The sequence below is a fragment of the Pseudochaenichthys georgianus genome, chromosome 19, assembly GCF_902827115.2.
Source record: "Pseudochaenichthys georgianus chromosome 19, fPseGeo1.2, whole genome shotgun sequence".
NCBI lineage: Eukaryota > Metazoa > Chordata > Actinopteri > Perciformes > Channichthyidae > Pseudochaenichthys > Pseudochaenichthys georgianus.
This window is the reverse complement of record NC_047521.1, coordinates 25917013-25933798: the sequence shown is the minus strand read 5'-3', so window position 1 is coordinate 25933798 and position 16786 is coordinate 25917013. Positions and strand designations below refer to the sequence as shown.

Below are 16786 nucleotides of genomic sequence, written 5' to 3'. Positions count from 1 at the left end.
TAGTAGTAGTAGTAGTAGTAGTAGTAGTAGTAGTAGTTGTAGTAGTAGTAGCAGTAGTAGTAGTAGTAGCTGTAGTAGTAGCTGTAGTAGTAGTAGTAGTAGCTGTAGTAGTAGTAGCAGTAGTAGTAGTAGTAGCTGTAGTAGTAGCTGTAGTAGTAGTAGTAGTAGTAGCTGTAGTAGTAGTAGTAGTAGTAGTAGAGTGTTGTGTCGTTTTTGATGGACACGATATGATTGGCTAGTCTGCATTTGAGGGGCGGGACTTAGCAAAGGTCCAGGTGTGGTTAATCGTGGTGTCTTTGACTGGTGCCCATAGCTTACAGAATAACCCGTAATTGTTTACACATGTAACTGCTGAGTGATGATCAGAAATGCTAGCTGCCTGTCCGGATGCTAGCGTGTTAGCATGCGTCCTCAGACCTCCACTAATGTGAGTGCTCTGCTGGCCTAGGTGTGCTTTGTGTTAATATTGAATGGTGGGAAACACAGGTAAGGTTACCGGACAGATATAGTTCTACACATGCTTCATGAATATTGCAAACCCTGGATGACCTCCTAATTTTAGATCAGGGTGACACAGCGCGGCAGCTAGCATTTCTCTCTGCTGCCAGCGCTGTGTGTGATACGAGAGGACAGCACAGGATGTTTATGGGAACATTGTGTCACTCATAAACCTACCTATACATTGCATTATGGTGTGCATACTTACACGTGATCACGACATTCATTAAAATCAACGGTGGTACTGGAAAAGCATTAAAAACGAATTCCATGCCAGTAAGAATATAGTAAATGACAGTCATAACAATTGTGGTTTATCACATCACTTCAAATGTGGTTTTTGCAGACTGTTTTCTTACTATTATTATTATTATTATTATTATTTTTTTATTATTATTATTTTTTTATTTTTTTTTATAAATCTTTTTATTGGCTTTTTGACAGACATCACAATGGCAATACAGTAGGTACGCATGTATAGAAGACGGTCTGTAGGAAAATTAAATAGTTACCTCGCCCCTCCCTCCCACCCCCCACCCTCACCCCTATGGGCTATGATCACATTATAAACAAGACATAAATCAAAAAGTTACAAAACATTAAAAAAAAAAAAAAGGAAAGAAAAGAGGGGTAGAAATTACATGAAATACAAAGACCAATACCTGAAAATTACATACAAATACAGATGCTTCTTCATGTTAGTAGTCAGTAAAAATAAATAACAGGGAAATAACGGTACTGCAAGTTACATGAGGAAACAGAGAAGGCAAAAAAAGTAATGGTCAATGTATTAGGGAGATAAGGAAAAGGGGAAGTGAAGGTCTCTCCCCCCCCCACCGGGTTCACTCACACCTCATCAGCATCAGGGTTGATTGTAAGGTCATTGATTAGCAGTAGTAAGGGAGTCCAGGTCTTATGAAAGAGTGTCAGGGATCCTTGTAGTGAAAATCGTATCTTTTCAAGATTAATACACTGTAATAGTTCCTGTATCCACCTGTCATGTGTGGGTGGGGAGACGTGCTCCCACTTAAGAAGAATGGAACGCCTGGCCAGCAGGGTTGTGAAGGCGATGACCCGCTGGGTCGTGGTGGGCATGTTCTGTGTTGGGGGGACGCCGAACAAGGCAGTTAGAGGGTTACGGGGTATGGGTGTGTTAAGGGCCTGCTCAAGGGTTTTGAAAATACTAGACCAGAAGGCATTCAGGCTGGGGCATGACCAAAACATATGTGTGTGATTGGCAGGAGATTGCTTGCATCTGTTACAGGCATCGCTTCTAAGAGGAAATATTTTGGCTAGCTTAGCATTGGTAAAGTGAGCCCTGTGGAGCACCTTACACTGCATTAGACCATGCCTAGCACAGATAGATGAGGTTTGCACCAAACGAAGAATGTCCCTCCACTTACTGTCAGATATGTCTAAACCCAACTCACCCTCCCAGGACTCTTTTATAGATGTAGTAGAGGCTAGGTCAAAGGAGGCAAGTTTTCCATAAATAGTAGATACCAGCCTTTTTTGGTCACAATCAAGGGTGAGAAACTGGTCAATTCCTAACTCAGGGGGGCGGTTGGGAAAATGGGGAAATTGCTTTTGAGCAAAATGCCTAATTTGGAAGAAGCGGAAAAGATGACTGTTTGGCAGGTGATATTTGGCTGACAAGGATGCAAAGTCAGAGAAAACCCCATCCTTGTAAAGATTACTGATTGTGACAAGCCCGTTGGCAGCCCACACTCGGAAGGTGGGGTCCGAGCAGGATGGAGAGAATGAGTGATTATTTAAAATCGGAGCTTGGATTGAGGCTCTGTGTAAGCCATGTTGCCTTCTGAATTGAAGCCAAATCTTAATAGTACTGGTAACAATTGGGTTGACTGAGATTTTGTGCGTCATTACGGGAAGTTGGGAGCAAATCACAGAGTGTAAGGAGCTAGAGGAGGAGGAGATCTCCATGTGAACCCATGGTGGGCTGGAGTTAGGAGTCTTGGGGCCAGTCCAGTAAAGGAGTCGGTTAATATTAGAGGCCCAGTAGTAGTGACGGAAGTTCGGGAGTGCCAAGCCGCCCTCCGACTTGGGGAGCTGAAGAATTGATTTTTTAAGACGGGCGGGTTTGTCATCCCAAATGAACTGCATTTAGTTGACTATCAAGACTGGTGAACAAAGCTGTATTGATGCAAATTGGGATATGCTGGAAGAGATATAAGAACTTCGGCAGAATTACCATTTTAATAAGATTGACACGGCCAACAAGGGATAAGGGAAGGGAAGACCACCTAGATAGATCCGATTTGCATTTAGCTAAGAGTGGGTGAAATTGTTTGGGAAACAGATCTTTAAAGGAGCTGGTGATGGATATCCCCAAGTATCTGAAGCCGTCTGATGCAATATTAAAGGGAAAAGCGGTTGGGGGGAGTGTCTTCGCCAGTTGGTTTACAAAAAATAGTTCGCTCTTTTGGAGATTTAATTTGTAGCCTGATAAACGACCAAACTGCTCAAGGATTGACAATATAGGAGGGAGAGAGGACACAGGATTGGAGACGTATAGGAGAAGGTCATCCGCATAAAGGGAAAGTTTGTGAACTATACCATGGCGAGTGATGCCCTCAAACCCATTGTGGCCTCTGAGCCATATAGCTAGAGGCTTGATGGCTAAATTAAACAATAGGGGAGAAAGCGGGCAGCCCTGGCGTGAATGCCATTTGTGTTTACCGATGCAGAAGGGGAGGCGTATAAAAGTTTAATCCAAGAAATAAATTTGGAGTCAAAGCCAAATTTTTCTAAAATGAAGAAGAAGTAGCTCCACTCAACCCTATCAAAAGCTTTTTCCGCATCGAGTGAAACTATGACTTCGGGGACATTGGACGGGGGCGAGAAAATAACATTAAGTAGCCTCCTGGTATTGAAGAAAGAGTGTCTCCCTATCATAAAGCCTGTTTGGTCAAGCGGAACTATAGAAGGTATCACGAGTTGGAGGCGGACGGACAAAATCTTAGCCAGTATTTTACAATCAACATTTAGGAGGGAAATTGGTCTGTAGCTGCCACAAAGAGTAGGATCTTTATCCTTCTTCAATAGTAGAGAGATGGATGCCATGGATAGGGTTTGAGGTAATCTGCCTTCTTTAAGGGAATCATTATACATCCTTGCTAGAATTGGGGCCAAAAGAAACGAATACGCCTTGTAGAATTCGACTGTGAAGCCGTCCGGACCAGGGGATTTCCCATTTTGCATAGATTTGATGGCTTCCTGTATCTCTAAAGTGGAAATGGGGTCCCCCATTCTGCCTGTGTTAACTACGTAAATTTGGGGGAAAGTTAAGGAGTCAAGAGGATTTGGGTTTATTGTGCCAATTATGGGGCATTCAGAAGTGTACAAATTATTATAAAATTCAAAGAAAGACTTGTTTATTTCAATCGGGTCAGAGACTAAATTGCCTTCGGGCGACTTTACTTTGGGGATTAATCTGGAGGCGTTAACTGCCCGAGCCTGTTGAGCCAGGAGCCTCCCAGCCTTGTCCCCCTGTTCAAAAAAGCGCTGCTTAGTTTGCCTCAGTTGTCTCTCCACTACGCTCGTCATTAAAAGGTCATGTTCCGAATGTAATAATATGCATTTTTATATAAGGTCGGTGAGGGGGAGGAGGAATACGTTTCATCAATTCGGAGAAGTTCTTCCAAAATTGCAGACAGCCGAACCCTTTCATCCTTTCTTAGTTTGGAAACATACGAAATAACCTGCCCACGAACATAGGCTTTGAGAGCCTCCCACACTGTTCCACAACTTACATCAGCAGTGTCATTAATTTCGATATATAAACGAATCTGTGAATTAACAAAGTCCTTAAACTTGTCATCTGACAGCAGGTGGGAACTAAACCTCCACAACTTAGCGGGAGTAACACTAAGAAGGAAGTGGATGTCAATTGATACAGGGGCGTGATCTGAGGTGGCTATAGGATGGTATTGACACGCGCTGGCAAGGTGTAGCAAGCTGTCATCGAGCAGAAAAAAATCTATTCGCGAGAATGTGTGGTGGACGTGTGAGAAAAAAGAGAAAGCCTTACTTTGAGGGTTTTTAAATCTCCAAGGGTCTGAGATTCCTAATTGTGCTGCATAATTTGAGACTACATTAGCGGATTTTGAGAGAGTGCCAAGCTTAAGGGATGACCTGTCGAGGTGCACATCTTGAATAAAGTTAAAATCTCCACCCATGATTATGCGGTGATTGTCTGCGTTCGGGATTTTAGCAAAAAGGTTCATAAAGAATTGGTCATCATCCCAGTTGGGTGCGTAAACGGAAACCAAAATTACAGGCATGCCCTGCAAGACACCTGAAACTATGACGTAGCAGCCATTATTGTCGAGAATAGGATTTGTTGGTACGAACATCACACTCTTGTGAATAATAATGGCAGCACCTCTGGCTCTACTAGAAGATCTTGAGTGGAAGTAATGGCCCATCCACGCCCGCTTGATGCAAAGGGTGTCAGACGTTTTAAGGTGTGTTTCTTGTAAAAATATAATGTCCCCTTTAAGATGTTGCAGTCGAGTCAAGACCTTACCCATTTGAATAGCTTTGTTCATTCCTCTGGTGTTCCAGGAGATCAGACGCACACTTCTGCCAGCAGTCGTCATACTGTTAGTCATATGGGGAGTCTAATGAAGGTGGTCTGAAACCGTTGTGCTTCCCGCGGACTGAGGGGAGAGGAGTGGTGGGGGGGAAGAAGAAGACAGGGGAAGGGCAAAGGCAAAGGCAAAAAATAGACAAACCATAAACAAAACATAACCCATAAACCAAAATGTGACCATACCTGGAGCATCCCAAATACAAACCTTGTCTGAGCGCTATAGCTCAACAGCTGAACTTATCTTCCGGGGTCCCGTTCCCTATACTAAAAGCGGGAAGCCCATTGTAACACGGAATAGTATTAAAGTGAACAAGCAAAAAAAAAGACTCAAGTGTATATCTATATGCATAGAATAGTACAACATCCATATATAGGTAAACAGCCAGCCAATATAAGCATAGCAGAGGGCAATAAGGCACTGACATAGATCTCAAGTAACATACATACAAAAAAATAATAAGGCCCAGAGATAAAGTAAAACAGAATAAAATTGCACTTTAAGGGTTAAAACCCATAGAAGGAATCAGTTCAAACAGCATTCAGAACAGTCCAAGTACTTGGGTCCCATGTAGTGTAAACAGTAGCAGGTGCATTCATGTTCATTGCAATATCAGCACTAGGCTCAAACTATCAGTGCAAATACCAGAGTGGCTAAGGTGCATGTACAAAAAGTGTCCATGAAAGCAGAATCCGAAAAAAAGAAGTAATAGTCTCTTACTAAACGTCCCATCAGACGCAATAGTTATCGGCACCATTAGTGCTAGTCAGCGTCAGGACGAATGGATGCTATGTAGCCTTTAGCCTCTGCCACCGAGGAGAATCTCTTCTTACCTCCCTCCTTCGATACGATGGAAAGCCTCGCAGGGAACAGCAGGGCTGGCTTGAGCCCTAGGTTGTAAAGCTCCGCCATCACCTCTCGGTATTTGTAGCGCTGTTCCATCACTTCAGGTGTGTAGTCCTCGTAGATGGCGATGGGCGTACCTTGGTACTGTAGCTTGCCTCTCCTGGCCCGAGCCTCGCGGATAATTTTCTCCTTCTGCTGGTACCTGTGGACGCGGATGATGACCGGCCGTGGCCTTTGCCCCGGCTTGGGCTTGTCGGTGAGTGAGCGGTGGGCCCTGTCGCACTCCGGCGGCGAATCAAGGACGCCCTCACCAAAGACCTCCATCAGCAGCTTCGGGAAGAATGTCGAGGGATGAGGGCCCTCAATGGATTCTGGCAAACCGACGATTCTTATATTGTTGCGCCGGCTGCGGGACTCGAGATCAGAGACTTTGGCCAGCAGTTTAACATTGCTGTCCGTTAGCGTAGCACAAGTAGCCTCCAGAGCTAACATGCGTTCGTCCTGCAAATTAGCATTGGACTCGAGCGAAGCAATTGTCTGCCCGTGGTCTGACACAGTCGCTTGGATTCGGTCTAGTTTTGCTTCGAGAGTTGAGATGGCAGACTTAAAGTCGGCAGAGAGAGCTCTACGGTGATCTTCAAGGAGGCCAGCTATGCCCTCCATGCTGAGATTGTTGCTAGCTAGCTCGGGGCTATCGGTCCTGGCGCTTTGTTCTTTTTTGTTGCTTTTCGCCGGTTTGGACGGCATACTACGGTGGCGTTGTGAGTGGAATAATATTATTGTTCACTTAAATGTAAGTTAGAGAAGAGTTACGGGCTTCAGAAAAGTTACAACATAAAAGTTTGCGGGAGCAGAACTACGCACGTCTCTACTCCGTCATGCCCAACCGGAAGTCATCCCAGACCTTTTTAACAACCTAACGATCCTCCCTTCCCCTCACAAGCTCCTCCAAAAAGAAGTCTATTATTTCACATTAAGAAATGGCAAAAACTTGAGGACACAAACATGTCAGAAACAATCTTTTAGAGCAGTGGTTCCCAACGATCTTTGTCTCGCGTACCCCTTGAGCTGGTCGCCATTCTATTAGATCCCCCTCTCTCATTTGCCTAAATTTTTCCGTGTATTAAACCCTTTATGTTTAACCCAACTGCTCCTAAATGAAAGTCACTTATATAACTCACATTGAATACAAACACTTGTTGTCAGGTAAAACAATTATGTTAAGACTCGCCACTTATTTAGGAAGCCAATAACTTGTATCCGTCATATGTAACACAAAAGTTATTTGGCGATGACCTGCGTACCCCCTGCGATACCCTCAAGTACCCCTAGGGGCCCCCGTAGCCCCGGTTGGGAACCACTGTTTTAGAGAATAGTTCAATATAAATATAAAAGCAGTGTTTGTCCTGAAGAGTTTCCAGACATCAGTACCTGTGCCACACTTGTTCACTACCTAACGACCCTGCCTTGCTTCTCCTTCCCCTCGCAGGACGTAACGAGCCTCTGAAGAAAGACCGCCCCAAGTGGAAGAGCGACTACCCGATGACGGAGGGACAGCTGCGGAGCAAGAGGGACGAGTTCTGGGACACGGCGCCCGCCTTCGAGGGCCGAAAAGAGATCTGGGACGCTCTGAAAGCTGCTACCGTGGCGCTGGAGTGCAACGACCACGACCTGGCCCAGGCTATAGTGGACGGAGCCAGCATCACTCTGCCACACGGTGAGAGAGCCGGGAAGTAGTGGAGTACAAATACTTCGTTACTGTACTCCACTACTTATTTTTAAGTTTTACTTTGACTTCTTACATGTTGAACACAAATCCCTGTACTTTCTACTTCTTACATGTTGAACACAAATACCTGTACTTTCTACTTCTTACATGTTGAACACAAATACCTGTACTTTCTACTTCTTACATGTTGAACTCAAATACCTGTACTTTCTACTTCTTACATGTTGAACACAAATACCTGTACTTTCTACTTCTTACATGTTGAACACAAATACCTGTACTTTCTACTTCTCACATGTTGAACTCAAATACCTGTACTTTCTACTTCTTACATGTTGAACTCAAATACCTGTACTTTCTACTTCTTACATGTTGAACACAAATACCTGTACTTTCTACTTCTCACATGTTGAACACAAATACCTGTACTTTCTACTTCTCACATGTTGAACTCAAATACCTGTACTTTCTACTTCTTACATGTTGAACACAAATACCTGTACTTTCTACTTCTTACATGTTGAACACAAATACCTGTACTTTCTACTTCTTACATGTTGAACTCAAATACCTGTACTTTCTACTTCTTACATGTTGAACCCAAATACCTGTACTTTCTACTTCTCAAATGTTGAACCCAAATACCTGTACTTTCTACTTCTTACATGTTGAACACAAATACCTGTACTTTCTACTTCTTACATGTTGAACCCAAATACCTGTACTCTCTACTTCTTACATGTTGAACACAAATACCTGTACTTTCTACTTCTTACATGTTGAACACAAATACCTGTACTTTCTACTTCTCACATGTTGAACTCAAATACCTGTACTTTCTACTTCTCACATGTTGAACTCAAATACCTGTACTTTCTACTTCTTACATGTTGAACCCAAATACCTGTACTTTCTACTTCTTACATGTTGAACACAAATACCTGTACTTTCTACTTCTTACATGTTGAACCCAAATACCTGTACTCTCTACTTCTTACATGTTGAACACAAATACCTGTACTTTCTACTTCTCACATGTTGAACCCAAATACCTGTACTCTCTACTTCTTACATGTTGAACCCAAATACCTGTACTTTCTACTTCTCACATGTTGAACTCAAATACCTGTACTTTCTACTTCTCACATGTTGAACACAAATACCTGTACTTTCTACTTCTCACATGTTGAACTCAAATACCTGTACTTTCTACTTCTTACATGTTGAACTCAAATACCTGTACTTTCTACTTCTTACATGTTGAACACAAATACCTGTACTTTCTACTTCTTACATGTTGAACTCAAATACCTGTACTTTCTACTTCTCACATGTTGAACCCAAATACCTGTACTTTCTACTTCTTACATGTTGAACTCAAATACCTGTACTTTCTACTTCTTACATGTTGAACACAAATACCTGTACTTTCTACTTCTTACATGTTGAACACAAATACCTGTACTTTCTACTTCTTACATGTTGAACACAAATACCTGTACTTTCTACTTCTTACATGTTGAACTCAAATACCTGTACTTTCTACTTCTTACATGTTGAACACAAATACCTGTACTTTCTACTTCTTACATGTTGAACTCAAATACCTGTACTTTCTACTTCTTACATGTTGAACACAAATACCTGTACTTTCTACTTCTTACATGTTGAACACAAATACCTGTACTTTCTACTTCTCACATGTTGAACTCAAATACCTGTACTTTCTACTTCTTACATGTTGAACACAAATACCTGTACTTTCTACTTCTCACATGTTGAACTCAAATACCTGTACTTTCTACTTCTTACATGTTGAACCCAAATACCTGTACTTTCTATTTCTTACATGTTGAACTCAAATACCTGTACTTTCTACTTCTTACATGTTGAACTCAAATACCTGTACTTTCTACTTCTTACATGTTGAACCCAAATACCTGTACTTTCTACTTCTCACATGTTGAACTCAAATACCTGTACTTTCTACTTCTTACATGTTGAACCCAAATACCTGTACTTTCTACTTCTTACATGTTGAACCCAAATACCTGTACTTTCTACTTCTCACATGTTGAACTCAAATACCTGTACTTTCTATTTCTTACATGTTGAACTCAAATACCTGTACTTTCTATTTCTTACATGTTGAACTCAAATACCTGTACTTTCTACTTCTTACATGTTGAACTCAAATACCTGTACTTTCTACTTCTTACATGTTGAACCCAAATACCTGTACTTTCTACTTCTCACATGTTGAACTCAAATACCTGTACTTTCTACTTCTTACATGTTGAACCCAAATACCTGTACTTTCTACTTCTTACATGTTGAACCCAAATACCTGTACTTTCTACTTCTCACATGTTGAACTCAAATACCTGTACTTTCTACTTCTCACATGTTGAACCCAAATACCTGTACTTTCTACTTCTCACATGTTGAACCCAAATACCTGTACTTTCTACTTCTTACATGTTGAACTCAAATACCTGTACTTTCTACTTCTTACATGTTGAACCCAAATACCTGTACTTTCTACTTCTCACATGTTGAACCCAAATACCTGTACTTTCTACTTCTTACATGTTGAACTCAAATACCTGTACTTTCTACTTCTTACATGTTGAACTCAAATACCTGTACTTTCTACTTCTTACATGTTGAACACAAATACCTGTACTTTCTACTTCTTACATGTTGAACTCAAATACCTGTACTTTCTACTTCTTACATGTTGAACTCAAATACCTGTACTTTCTACTTCTTACATGTTGAACTCAAATACCTGTACTTTCTACTTCTTACATGTTGAACCCAAATACCTGTACTTTCTACTTCTTACATGTTGAACCCAAATACCTGTACTTTCTACTTCTTACATGTTGAACACAAATACCTGTACTTTCTACTTCTCACATGTTGAACTCAAATACCTGTACTTTCTACTTCTTACATGTTGAACTCAAATACCTGTACTTTCTACTTCTCTCATTTCCCAATGTTCCTTTAGTCTGAATGTGTGTTGGTGCGTGATCATTATTCTTTAGAGTCACTGCGTGCCTATTGGTTGGAACACGATCCGTGTATCCATCACTTCCTGGTCTTCTCTAAAGAAGAGGGACCAATGGAAACGTTGTCATGTTGCCGTTGTTCAGCATGGAAACATTCATTAGCTAACAATGACATTATTGTTCTATTGATATAAAGGGAGGTCAGGTACTCTTTAAAACAGCTGCTAGCTATGGGTACTTTTTACTGAAGGACACTTCAAAGCCTCTTTACTTTGACTTGAGTAAAGAAGTTTAGTCAGTACTTCTACCTCGAGTATTTTTAAATACGAGTATCTGTACTTCTACTATGTCTTACATCGAGTGTAAAGACACGTTCTGACTAGATATTAAACGAATATACTTGGCAAGATGTTGAGTTTTCACAGCGTAATGCTTGCCACCGTCACCCTGCGCCACTCTGTAGTCCACACAACCAACGCCTTATCTGCTTGTTGTTTTAAAAGTCTGTAGGAGACACTCAGTTTTCTTCCTCCCTCCTCTCCAGGTACTCTCGCTGAGTGTTACGATGAACTGGGGAACCGCTACCAGCTTCCCGTGTACTGCCTGGCTCCTCCCGTGAACCTCATCTCAGAGCGCAGCGACGACGACCCCAACGACAGCCCCGAGACGCCCTCTGCTCCCAAGAAGGAGTTCCAGCTCAAGGTATGACTCCTAACTCCTGCCTCCTGCCTCCTAACATCCTTGAAGACTTATTTGGTTGCTTTTCTTTGTTATTTAGTGAGAGTTTGCAAGTGATGACGTGTCGTATAAATGTATTCGCTTTGCCCACACTTCCAAGAAATGCAATATATTTGATGAAATGGTCATCATGTATTAAAAGGGAACCCTTAAATGATACTCCGATTGGTTTTAATTGTCTCTCATAGGCGGCGAGTGAGGCTCAGGTTTGGGAAGGCTAAATCACTTTTTTTACCTGACGCGGCCCGCCTCCGGCGTCTATAGAAAAGAGATCAGTGAAAGCACCGCCTGCTGACCAATCAGAGCTCAGTGTGCGGAGTTTAAATCTATCAAGTCATATTACAGGAGAAAGGAAATACAGTTTAAACTGCCGTATGCAGGGAAGACGCCGACGTGTCGCACTTATCATTCATATCACATTCAATCAGATCATCGATCATAATATATCATATCTCTCCTTCTCTGAGTCAGCTGAGCCGTATCTGGCCGTGCAACACACTCAGTGTCTCAGACTGGATGCAGAAGCATTATTTTAAGCAACACATTAGGTTGACGAAACACTCAACTCAAATGTAATTAAAGTCAGATCCACTCGTGTCTTAGACGGGGCAGTGTCATAAAACTGTTACGCTTTCAAACACTCGGTAGTTTATTTATTTTGTAACCAGTTGTTCTGTATTCACCTTGCCGGTGGCTTGTATCCTGGATTATTATGTTTAAGTCATGGATGACTAATATTAGACAAATATGAACTTTAAAGTTCATATTAGTTTACTTTTCATTAATGAAGTACGACGCTGCGCTGTCAGTACACTTGTCCCTGTTTGTGATTGGTCAAATGTTGCTAACCCCGCCCCTTTCACGTGAACGCGCTCTCAGCTGGTGAGAGAAGCCCTGGCTTGATTTACCGAGTTGATATTAACCAGCGTCGAGATCTCGTTTGTTAGGGTTAGTTTAGATAACTCAAACATATCCAGGGTTTGAACTGGCTTCGTAGCACAGGGCACAGGTGGCTGCATAGCAGTGCTAATGTCAAAGACACAAACATTATACATTATATTTTTATTTTACCAGGATGCAGTGACACAAATATTTGGGAAGGCTTAGCCTTCCCTAGCCTACAGCACCCGCCGCCCCTGTTGTCTCTGTGTCCGATATAGAGAGTTCTGATATAATAAAAAAGCACTTGATATAATAGTTTTCTTTTACTTTTAGGGTTATGAGGTCTATATAATATAAATGTAATATAATATAAATGAAAGCATTGGATGTAAAAAGAAAACCCCAAAAGAAATTGCCCGATCGCCTAAAAAAAAAAAATGAATGCTTACTTCTAAGATAATAGTAATACAACAATATACATAAAAAAAAAAATGGAAATAGTGCTTTTCACGTTGGTCCATTATTGATTTCCCCCTTCCTGCTGTGTGTCTGCAGGTCCGCCTCTCCACGGGCACGGACCTGCGCCTCAGCGCCTCGATGGCGGACTCCATCGGGCTTCTGAAGAAGCAGCTCCACGCTCAGGAGGACATCGACGCCGCTCACCAGCGCTGGTTCTTCTCCGGGAAGCTCCTGACGGACAAGACGCGGCTGCAGGACACTAAGATCCAGAAGGACTTTGTCATCCAGGTCATCGTCAACCCGCAGGCCCTCGAAGCCCCGAAACTCGACCCCGTCACCCCCGTCACCCCCCCCTCCTCGCCTGTTTCTGAATAAAGACGTGGGGGACACTTACGGACCAGATGGGGCCCTTCTTTTGCTGGATTTTTGATGACGAGGGAGGAACTTAAAAAGTGCTGCTTTTCTTTCATCTACCATGTGTCATTGTACTCCATTTCTTTGTGGGGGTTTCCCACGGTAACTCTGGAGATCCTCGCCCCCCCGTGTATTTGAAACCATCTTGAATTAAAAGCAGACAACATACAGACATGTGCTCATCGCTCTCTGCCCTTTCTATTTGATCAGCACTCAAACTAACGTGCCAACGGAGGAAATGCAGAGTGTTGGTTTTGAAGCACATTTCCACTTCCTGACTTCCTGTTTCCTGTTTCCTCCACAGAAACGGGAAGAACTCTCTCCTCCTCACTTCCTTTTTATTGAGGAAATAATTCAAACTGAGCTTTTTTTGCACATTCGAAGATGATAACTATACTTTTGTGGTAGTTTGTGTGCCTTCTACAAGAAACTAAAAAACGGTTGATGTCCTGAAAGACGCTAGTTTTTAGGCTTAAGCCTCATGTCTTTTTTTAGATTAAGGAACTCTTAGATCAATCCAAGCTATAACTGCTGCCTTTTTTTAACAATTTCATGGATCTTGCAGACAAAGTATCGAGTGTGTGTGCTGGCGGCAAATGTGTGTGTGTGTCTGGAATATGTACTTAGCCCATATTATACATTTCAGTTGCTAACAAAGACTGTTTCCTGGTCGTAGCTTTGCAGTCGAGTCATATTGCAGAGGGAAAGCAATATGATGGTCTTAAAAGCTGCATTAATGACCACTTATTGACCCCCGACCACTAGGGGGCAGCAGCACAGCCTATATGTAGTCACGTCAGCTACTCAGGGCCTGTTGTCCCGTTTCCTCGCCACCTGATGAATGTAAACCCAGTATTCATTAGCCTTTTTAATGCTCAATAACCTCATTTGTTCACGCCATGTTTCTTCACCAGCATACAGGCAGCTTCTGTGAGTGTGTCTGCCTTCAAGCTTTTATATGTGGGATTTATCAGCCATCGGGAGACTCCGTGGAGCGGTGAATGGAAACAACGAGCTGGAGGAAATAAGTGGAGAGAGGGGAGTTGATTATCAATGCAACAGGATGTATTAACAACCACAGGAAGTTGTTTGTTTCAGAAGTATAAGATGCATTCGATCTCTTTTTAAAAATAAGATCTATCAATTGACTTTTGATATCTATTATGAAGCCCTGAGACAAAAAGCATCATCTTAAGTCTGATCTTAAGTGTTCTGTCTTTGGGTCTGACTTCAGAACGGGTTAAAAGAAAGTCAGAGAAGCTATTAATTATATATATTTAATTGTAAATGGGTGGAAACAAAGATGTTTTGGCAGGTGAATTGTTTCCTAATGTTGTCAGGCTCTTACATTGTATGTTCACAAGCTATGTTGAATTACTGATGCCTTCCTTTCTTATTCTATTACTGTGTTTTAATCAAGTCGATACGGTTTAAAAGCCGTATTAAAACACGGATTAGAGGTGCACTTCAGCCTCTTGCGGCCAAAATGAGTACTGCAATCAAAAGTATAGTATTTGTTCTAAATTCAGACAAATGTTTATTTCCAATTTCAGTCAGAGAATCGTAATTTCGCATTTTAAGGACACTTTAAATCCCTACTCTGCTTCTTCACCGTCATGTTAGTGTCCGATTGAGGTTACAGCCCAGAATAGATATCCATGCCGTTAGAGATTTAAGACGGTCATGATGTATTTCTCAAAGCTTGATGCGTTTCCATCCACCGCTCCCGTCACACAATTATCAAGCACTCACGGAGAGGTTGAATGATACCTCAAAATGTTTCATTGAAATCATTTTCTGTTTCTTTTCTATCTAATTATTATACGAAGCCTTTTGTTTTTGCTTTCCTTGTACAAATGGTTCTTCTAGGGGATATTTTCTAATCACAAACTTGAATAATCATTTCTCTGTATATGTGCAATACATTAGACGTAGACCTCATATCACTCTATTTGTGTTCTTCAGGTTACAGACTGCATGTTATAGCACCAGCTCTGAGTATTGTTAAAGTAATGGTCAACCTGCAGGTGCAGTCCTGCTTCAATCTGATGCCGCCGTCACCTCTTTTCAAATGTTTGTCACTTTTTAAAATGTTTTTCCAAGCTCTCATCTTTCACAGAGTTTATATCTAAACATTAAAAATGCATACACAACTTTTCTCTCTCTCTGTGTGTCCTTTTAGCTTTCGGCCGTCTGTGTGAACGTGTCTTTAAAAGCTGACGACTTTAATCGATGTTTCCCGTTACGACATCCTCGCTAAAGTGAGCTAGGACGGCTGTTTTTCCTCATCTGTTTTTAATTTTAGTAACAGGAAGTGACCATTATTCCATGTCTAACTATAAGGTACAACATGTTACTACAATGAAAAAGGGCTACGGGAACTTAAAGGTCCATATAGAGGTGAAGTCCCGCCCTTCTACAGTGGGGCAAACAAGTATTTAGTCAGCCACCAATTGTGCAAGTTCTCCCACTTAAAAAGATGAGAGAGGTCTGTACTTTTCATCCTAGGTACACTTCAACTACGAGAGACAGAATCCAGGAAATCACATTGTAGGATTTGTAATGAATTGATTGGTAAATTCCTCGAAGTATTTGGTCACCTACAAACAAACAAGATTTCTGTCTCTCACAGACCTGTAACTTCTTCTCTAAGAGCCTCCTCTGTCCTCCACTCGTTAACTGTATTAATGGCACCTGTTTGAACTCGTTATCAGTATAAAAGACACCTGTCCACAACCTCAAACAGTCACACTCCAAACTCCACTATGGCCAAGACCAAAGAGCTGTCAAAGGACACCAGAAACACAATGGTAGACCTGCGCCAGGCTGGGAAGACTGCATCTGCAATAGGTAAGCAGCTTGGTGTGAAGAAATCAACTGTGGGAGCAATTATTAGAAAATGGAAGACATACAAGACCACTGATAATCTCCCTCGATCTGGGGCTCCACGCAAGATCTCACCCCGTGGGGTCAAAATGATCACAAGACCGGTGAGCAAAGATCCCAGAACCACCCGGGGGGACCTAGCCAATGACCTGCAGAGAGCTGGGACCAAAGTAACAAAGGCTGCCATCAGTAACACACTACGCCGCCAGGGACTCAAACCCTGCAGTGCCAGACGTGTCCCCCTGCTTAAGCCAGTACGTGTCCAGGCCCGTCTGAAGTTTGCTAGAGAGCATTTAGATGATCCAGAAGAGGATTGGGAGGATGTCACATGGTCAGATGAAACCAAAATAGAACTTTTTGGTAAAAACTCAACTAGACGTGTTTGGAGGAGAAAGAATGCTGAGTTGCGTCCAAAGAACACCTACTGTGAACCATGGGGGTGGAAACATCGTGCTTTGGGGCTTTCTGCAAAGGGACCAGGACGACTGATCCGTGGAAAGGAAAGAATGAATGGGGCCATGTATCGTGAGATTTTGAGTGACAACCTCCTTCCATCAGCAAGGGCATTGAAGATGAAACGTGGCTGGGTCTTTCAGCATGACAATGATCCCAAACACACCGCCCGGGCAACGAAGGAGTGGCTTCGTAAGAAGCATTTCACGGTCCTGGAGTGGCCTAGCCAGTCTCCAGATCTCAACCCCATA

General features: G+C 42.2%; 1 protein-coding gene across 3 annotated transcripts in view; it reads left to right on the top strand.

The window, feature by feature from the left end:
- The window catches only part of ubtd1b (ubiquitin domain containing 1b), a 32587-nt gene extending 17234 nt beyond the window's left edge, over nt 1–15353 (top strand). For all 3 annotated transcript variants that reach the window (XM_034108039.1, XM_034108038.1, XM_071206820.1), the window contains exons 3-5: nt 7447–7674; nt 11248–11405; nt 12879–15353. In XM_034108039.1, the coding sequence (XP_033963930.1) occupies nt 7447–7674; nt 11248–11405; nt 12879–13157 (665 nt within the window). In that variant the 3' untranslated portion in view covers nt 13158–15353. The remainder of the gene's footprint in view (nt 1–7446; nt 7675–11247; nt 11406–12878) is intronic.
- The last annotated feature ends 1433 nt before the right edge of the window (nt 15354–16786 follow it).